This window comes from Alligator sinensis, unplaced genomic scaffold (assembly GCF_000455745.1).
Source record: "Alligator sinensis unplaced genomic scaffold, ASM45574v1 scaffold37_1, whole genome shotgun sequence".
NCBI classification, from domain to species: Eukaryota; Metazoa; Chordata; order Crocodylia; family Alligatoridae; genus Alligator; species Alligator sinensis.
The window spans coordinates 2,042,737-2,051,038 of NW_005841955.1; the positions used below are offsets into that span (position 1 = coordinate 2,042,737).

The 8,302-nt window shown below is 41.8% G+C and overlaps 1 protein-coding gene across 1 annotated transcript in view; it reads left to right on the forward strand.

Moving 5' to 3' along the window:
- The window catches only part of COL12A1 (collagen type XII alpha 1 chain), a 139,049-nt gene that overhangs the window by 104,562 nt on the left and 26,185 nt on the right, over positions 1 to 8,302 (forward strand). Inside the window, exon 54 of the mRNA XM_025200085.1 lies at positions 456 to 542. Coding sequence (XP_025055870.1) covers positions 456 to 542 — 87 coding nt within the window. The remainder of the gene's footprint in view (positions 1 to 455; positions 543 to 8,302) is intronic.

Sequence of the window (8,302 nt, forward strand, 5' to 3'; positions counted from 1 at the left end):
TGGTGGGGGTTTTGTGAACCCAGCATTCATTCCTGCCTGTGGCAGGGGGTCAGGCTAGATGATCTGTTCAGGTCCCTCCTGACCCTAGCTACTATGAAACTATGAAGAATACATTTATTTTGGTCTTTGAAAACTGGCTATCCAATGCAATATTTCTTAACTTTGTAAAAGAATAGAAGGGAGCATTTAATTAGAGCATTTGAAATTCAATAGAAGTTGAGCCCTGCTTATTGTTGCCTTTGCCTTCTGTATTACTGCCTTATGATTTTCCAAGAATATCAAAAACTCTGTAGAATATCTAGGAAAATGAGATTTTCTAGGGAACTGTTATGTGTCAGTATAATGTTTCTTCAGGTTAGGTAACGGAGAACTTTTTTTTGGTAGTGAAAATTAATATGCCACCAGCACAGTATTTTTTTTTAAATTGAGTCTGATGATTATATTTAAAATTTCAGAGGGATGAAGCAAAATGTCCAGCTTTTCCAAATGCTTGCACTTGCACACAGGACAGCGTTGGACCCCAAGGACCTCCTGGACCTGCTGTAAGGGACTATTAGTATAGTTATTTTCTGGTTTTTGTGTTTACTAAAGTGAGCCAATATTTGCTAGTGCAGGTGGAAACCAAACAAGCATATCCACAATGATTGGCTTAGACATCCCTATCTTACAGAACACTAGCTATTTGTGTCGTAGAGTTCTTTTGCTAAGCAGAAGTGTTAGCCATCTAATATATGCAATAGCATGGGGTTTTGTCAAATGGATAATCATAATAATAGGAGGAGTCAGGATTACTAGATTTATGTTTTTAAATAACTGTTTTCTTGATTAAACTTTGAGTACCTTTGTAACTTAAAACATAAGCCAGATTCTGTTACACTTACTTATCTGAATAATACCGGACTCTTGCTTAGTTCTCCTGAAGTCAGTCTGATTAGCTACGCTGTGTAAGGTTGGCATAATTAGATCCTATAGAAGCCAAATCTTCCTCCATTTGTTTGCACTTTGTATCACAGGTGTCTATAGAGGATGTTTAATTGCTTGATTTTTATATGGCATTTAGTGTCAAAGCTCTGAGGAAATGTCATAGGCATACATTGGGCACTGAGAGACTTGTAGTTCCCTATTCCCAACAGACGTTGGGTCCGAGGGATTGGGAGATGAGCTGCAGTTTAGAGTTGCTGTGTCTTTGCAGCTGCTCTCCCCCTAGCCCTGCCCTTTTCTCCTTCAAGGTCCTGTGCTGTCTTTGGAATGGTGGGGTATGGGGAGAAAGGGAGCTTGTTCTGGGGGGTGCCCAGCTGGCGCTGGGGGGGTGGGCAGGTGGATTGGAGCCCCTTCAGGGGCCAGTTGGGCAGCCGCCAGAATGAGCTCCCTCCTCCTTTCCCCCTCCCATTCCGAAGACAGTGTGGGGAGCAGAGCTTGGCTTCACCAACCAACCCTGCTCCCGGCTGTGTGGACAGACATTAATGAAGGTGCTCTGCATATAATGAGGATTCAGATTGTCAGCTGATTGGACATTTTTAAAGAACTCTGCTGCTGTGCGCTTCTGTCAATGCACGGCTGTAGAGCGCTTTCAGTGGCTGATAGCGTGACAAACTGTCACATCTGTCAGCAGCACTGTCATGTCTGTCAGTACATTATGCAGCAATAGGAGGTGAAGTAGATAAATTTGCTCTGCACTAACCTTCTCTTGGTTAGATTTAGGGAAGCTCTGTGCTTTTTCTGCACAGGTCTCTCCAAGACAGGAACATGTAAATGAGGAGATGATGCACAAGAGTTAGCTTTTCCTGAACAGTTCCCTGCAGATCTCTATTTCATTTTACATTGGGGCTGCAGAGTGGCTGCAGTTAGACCCACACAATTTGGGAAGGAAGAGTGTGAAATCCTGCCTCAATGAGAACCAATGGAAGTTGTGCTCTTTTCAGACAGTGCAAGTCAAAATTTCACCCAAAGAGTAGGATTATTTTCCCTGTCAGGTTGGGCAAGGAAAATTATGAATAGTGGTATGGCTGGGTTCTGCAAATTGGTGTGTGTGTGTGTACATGTGCATGCGCATGTGTGCATGTGTGACAGAGAGAGAGAGCTAACTTCAACCCAGTAGCTCTTTCTTCTCTCTATTTTGATGCCATCATAAGCTAGGAGTTCTGTAATTAGTTATATAAATATCCTTCCTCTCAACTGTCTCAGTAAGCTAGAAGTAAACACATCCCAGTGACTTCATGGAGTTCTGTGTCTCCCAGTCTCCATCCTGGCTTCCAGATGGGATGGAGTTGGTTGACCTAATATAATCATTAAGGAGAAAGGGCTTGTAACCTTTGTCTCTGTAGAACTGGGATGGGCCCAAAAATATTGAGTCATTTTTTTCAAAGATAAATAACAATGTTCATTATAACTAAAAATAGAATTTGCAAAGTCTTATACTTTCATTTGCCATTTCCTATAAATAGAGTTCCATTATGTCTGAGATCACTCTGAGTGAGGTATGCTGTTTCTCAATACAGATAATACATACAGCAAAACCATACTATTCACCATAGTTTTTCCCATATAATAAAATCCTGATATTGGATTAGCACATCAATATTTAACCATGTTGAAAGTGAGCCAGGACTGTGGTCAATTTGCATTCTGTCTCTACCAAGATCCAAATTCTTTACTGGAAACATAGCTGGTCCATGTTAGTCAGCAGCTAAGATCTGGACTTGCTTCTTTTGTATTTCTATGTTTTTAAAATTTTCTCCAAATAGCTGTGGTGATTATTATTATTAAGATTGTAAGAGATTTTCAATAAGACTAACTTGGAAATTTGTTCCTACAACATTTGGTTGTTATTTTGAGCAGTCTTTCAGTGCTATTTTATATTAGTTTTGTAAATAAACTCGAACTATCAAAAGTATTGGATAATAAAACAAAAAACTGGGAAACTGCAAGGTGGTCTGTGGAGAGGAGAGAGCTTCATGATTCAGCTCAAGTCCATAGTCAGAGTACAACTTGGCCTCCTAAGAGGTGTACAAACTAGGTGTCATCATGAAAGCCTTCAAAAAGTTCTGGTTCCACAGGCTGAATTGCAGAGAGCCTTGACTGGGCAGCATGGCCCAAATGGAAATCTTAGGTAACAAGTACCTGAGTGCAAAGAGAAGTGACAATTTTTGCCTGATCTGGCCCCTAAAAGTACTCTACAGCCACAAGTACACAGCTGAAGATGCTTTAAAAGGGCCTGATCTTGTGCCAATCTGAACCCTCATTACATACATTAAAGCTCCAATTTATCTGCATCACCTTCCAGGACCGACTGGGCAACCCGTAGAACAAGGTCCCTCTGCTCCCTTTCTCCCCTCCCATTCTGAAGACAGCGCTGGGGCTGGGAGGGGGGAGAGATGGGGCTAGGGGAGGGCGGCTGCAGACTTGCAACTGCTCTAATCTGCAGCTTGATCCCCCAACCCCTAGGACCCAACAGTGAGCATCTGTTGGGTCTGGGGGATTGCGATAACTCATGGCACTTCCTGTGTACAGCAGGGAGCTGCATTTTTCTCTGGACCCTAAATTACTTAAGACCTACTAGTAAGGCAAGAGATTAGGCCATTTCACCAAAGATTCCATCTCTTTCAAGGCAATAAGACTCCCCACTCCCAAACTGCATCACTTTATTAGATGGATGCCAGTTCATTTTCTTCCTCCTTGTCCATAGAGTACAATGTTAGGGTAGTACTAACACTGGTGGCTGTGTGGTAGTTTTTTTGCCTACCACGGGGGAGATCCAAGTTCAAGTCCCAGCTGTGGTGACTTGGGGTGAGTGCAGTGACAGGGAGAACTTCTCTGGTCTTTCATTGAGGCTCATGGGTCCAACAGTCTATCAAAGGTTACTCTTAGAAGTAGAAAACTCACTTACATAAATTCCTGTTTTTCTAATTATCCTCCTGAGTTCTTTTGGCTCACTGAGAATTATTTTATTATTTGGGGCCTGGTGTGGCCCTTTTTCTTGCCTTAATGTTCATTGCAGCACCATGCATACAGCGTTCTGCTTATTTCAAAGATTTGTGTGTGGTCAAAACTTTGGTACAGTTGGCTTTACCATGGAATAATGCTAAGAAGTTTTAAATAAAAAATCCTTAAAAACCACCTTGAATACAAAAAAAAAAGCTTGAATGCAAATAAGAAATCATCCATAGATTGGATTGTATTAACCATGGTCTCAACAGGGACTATGGATTCTGATCTCATTACCTGAACTAGTAGTTACATGGAGTCCCTCTAGGTGTTAACCACCTTTTTCATACCAATTGTTAATCTATCCAGTTATGTTGGAAGTGTGCTCTTTCTGTGTCAGTATAATGTTTCTTCAGGTTAGGTAACGGAGAACTTTTTTTTGGTAGTGAAAATTAATATGCCACCAGCACAGTATTTTTTTTTAAATTGAGTCTGATGATTATATTTAAAATTTCAGAGGGATGAAGCAAAATGTCCAGCTTTTCCAAATGCTTGCACTTGCACACAGGACAGCGTTGGACCCCAAGGACCTCCTGGACCTGCTGTAAGGGACTATTAGTATAGTTATTTTCTGGTTTTTGTGTTTACTAAAGTGAGCCAATATTTGCTAGTGCAGGTGGAAACCAAACAAGCATATCCACAATGATTGGCTTAGACATCCCTATCTTACAGAACACTAGCTATTTGTGTCGTAGAGTTCTTTTGCTAAGCAGAAGTGTTAGCCATCTAATATATGCAATAGCATGGGGTTTTGTCAAATGGATAATCATAATAATAGGAGGAGTCAGGATTACTAGATTTATGTTTTTAAATAACTGTTTTCTTGATTAAACTTTGAGTACCTTTGTAACTTAAAACATAAGCCAGATTCTGTTACACTTACTTATCTGAATAATACCGGACTCTTGCTTAGTTCTCCTGAAGTCAGTCTGATTAGCTACGCTGTGTAAGGTTGGCATAATTAGATCCTATAGAAGCCAAATCTTCCTCCATTTGTTTGCACTTTGTATCACAGGTGTCTATAGAGGATGTTTAATTGCTTGATTTTTATATGGCATTTAGTGTCAAAGCTCTGAGGAAATGTCATAGGCATACATTGGGCACTGAGAGACTTGTAGTTCCCTATTCCCAACAGACGTTGGGTCCGAGGGATTGGGAGATGAGCTGCAGTTTAGAGTTGCTGTGTCTTTGCAGCTGCTCTCCCCCTAGCCCTGCCCTTTTCTCCTTCAAGGTCCTGTGCTGTCTTTGGAATGGTGGGGTATGGGGAGAAAGGGAGCTTGTTCTGGGGGGTGCCCAGCTGGCGCTGGGGGGGTGGGCAGGTGGATTGGAGCCCCTTCAGGGGCCAGTTGGGCAGCCGCCAGAATGAGCTCCCTCCTCCTTTCCCCCTCCCATTCCGAAGACAGTGTGGGGAGCAGAGCTTGGCTTCACCAACCAACCCTGCTCCCGGCTGTGTGGACAGACATTAATGAAGGTGCTCTGCATATAATGAGGATTCAGATTGTCAGCTGATTGGACATTTTTAAAGAACTCTGCTGCTGTGCGCTTCTGTCAATGCACGGCTGTAGAGCGCTTTCAGTGGCTGATAGCGTGACAAACTGTCACATCTGTCAGCAGCACTGTCATGTCTGTCAGTACATTATGCAGCAATAGGAGGTGAAGTAGATAAATTTGCTCTGCACTAACCTTCTCTTGGTTAGATTTAGGGAAGCTCTGTGCTTTTTCTGCACAGGTCTCTCCAAGACAGGAACATGTAAATGAGGAGATGATGCACAAGAGTTAGCTTTTCCTGAACAGTTCCCTGCAGATCTCTATTTCATTTTACATTGGGGCTGCAGAGTGGCTGCAGTTAGACCCACACAATTTGGGAAGGAAGAGTGTGAAATCCTGCCTCAATGAGAACCAATGGAAGTTGTGCTCTTTTCAGACAGTGCAAGTCAAAATTTCACCCAAAGAGTAGGATTATTTTCCCTGTCAGGTTGGGCAAGGAAAATTATGAATAGTGGTATGGCTGGGTTCTGCAAATTGGTGTGTGTGTGTGTACATGTGCATGCGCATGTGTGCATGTGTGACAGAGAGAGAGAGCTAACTTCAACCCAGTAGCTCTTTCTTCTCTCTATTTTGATGCCATCATAAGCTAGGAGTTCTGTAATTAGTTATATAAATATCCTTCCTCTCAACTGTCTCAGTAAGCTAGAAGTAAACACATCCCAGTGACTTCATGGAGTTCTGTGTCTCCCAGTCTCCATCCTGGCTTCCAGATGGGATGGAGTTGGTTGACCTAATATAATCATTAAGGAGAAAGGGCTTGTAACCTTTGTCTCTGTAGAACTGGGATGGGCCCAAAAATATTGAGTCATTTTTTTCAAAGATAAATAACAATGTTCATTATAACTAAAAATAGAATTTGCAAAGTCTTATACTTTCATTTGCCATTTCCTATAAATAGAGTTCCATTATGTCTGAGATCACTCTGAGTGAGGTATGCTGTTTCTCAATACAGATAATACATACAGCAAAACCATACTATTCACCATAGTTTTTCCCATATAATAAAATCCTGATATTGGATTAGCACATCAATATTTAACCATGTTGAAAGTGAGCCAGGACTGTGGTCAATTTGCATTCTGTCTCTACCAAGATCCAAATTCTTTACTGGAAACATAGCTGGTCCATGTTAGTCAGCAGCTAAGATCTGGACTTGCTTCTTTTGTATTTCTATGTTTTTAAAATTTTCTCCAAATAGCTGTGGTGATTATTATTATTAAGATTGTAAGAGATTTTCAATAAGACTAACTTGGAAATTTGTTCCTACAACATTTGGTTGTTATTTTGAGCAGTCTTTCAGTGCTATTTTATATTAGTTTTGTAAATAAACTCGAACTATCAAAAGTATTGGATAATAAAACAAAAAACTGGGAAACTGCAAGGTGGTCTGTGGAGAGGAGAGAGCTTCATGATTCAGCTCAAGTCCATAGTCAGAGTACAACTTGGCCTCCTAAGAGGTGTACAAACTAGGTGTCATCATGAAAGCCTTCAAAAAGTTCTGGTTCCACAGGCTGAATTGCAGAGAGCCTTGACTGGGCAGCATGGCCCAAATGGAAATCTTAGGTAACAAGTACCTGAGTGCAAAGAGAAGTGACAATTTTTGCCTGATCTGGCCCCTAAAAGTACTCTACAGCCACAAGTACACAGCTGAAGATGCTTTAAAAGGGCCTGATCTTGTGCCAATCTGAACCCTCATTACATACATTAAAGCTCCAATTTATCTGCATCACCTTCCAGGACCGACTGGGCAACCCGTAGAACAAGGTCCCTCTGCTCCCTTTCTCCCCTCCCATTCTGAAGACAGCGCTGGGGCTGGGAGGGGGGAGAGATGGGGCTAGGGGAGGGCGGCTGCAGACTTGCAACTGCTCTAATCTGCAGCTTGATCCCCCAACCCCTAGGACCCAACAGTGAGCATCTGTTGGGTCTGGGGGATTGCGATAACTCATGGCACTTCCTGTGTACAGCAGGGAGCTGCATTTTTCTCTGGACCCTAAATTACTTAAGACCTACTAGTAAGGCAAGAGATTAGGCCATTTCACCAAAGATTCCATCTCTTTCAAGGCAATAAGACTCCCCACTCCCAAACTGCATCACTTTATTAGATGGATGCCAGTTCATTTTCTTCCTCCTTGTCCATAGAGTACAATGTTAGGGTAGTACTAACACTGGTGGCTGTGTGGTAGTTTTTTTGCCTACCACGGGGGAGATCCAAGTTCAAGTCCCAGCTGTGGTGACTTGGGGTGAGTGCAGTGACAGGGAGAACTTCTCTGGTCTTTCATTGAGGCTCATGGGTCCAACAGTCTATCAAAGGTTACTCTTAGAAGTAGAAAACTCACTTACATAAATTCCTGTTTTTCTAATTATCCTCCTGAGTTCTTTTGGCTCACTGAGAATTATTTTATTATTTGGGGCCTGGTGTGGCCCTTTTTCTTGCCTTAATGTTCATTGCAGCACCATGCATACAGCGTTCTGCTTATTTCAAAGATTTGTGTGTGGTCAAAACTTTGGTACAGTTGGCTTTACCATGGAATAATGCTAAGAAGTTTTAAATAAAAAATCCTTAAAAACCACCTTGAATACAAAAAAAAAAGCTTGAATGCAAATAAGAAATCATCCATAGATTGGATTGTATTAACCATGGTCTCAACAGGGACTATGGATTCTGATCTCATTACCTGAACTAGTAGTTACATGGAGTCCCTCTAGGTGTTAACCACCTTTTTCATACCAATTGTTAATCTATCCAGTTATGTGGGAAGTGTGCTCTTTC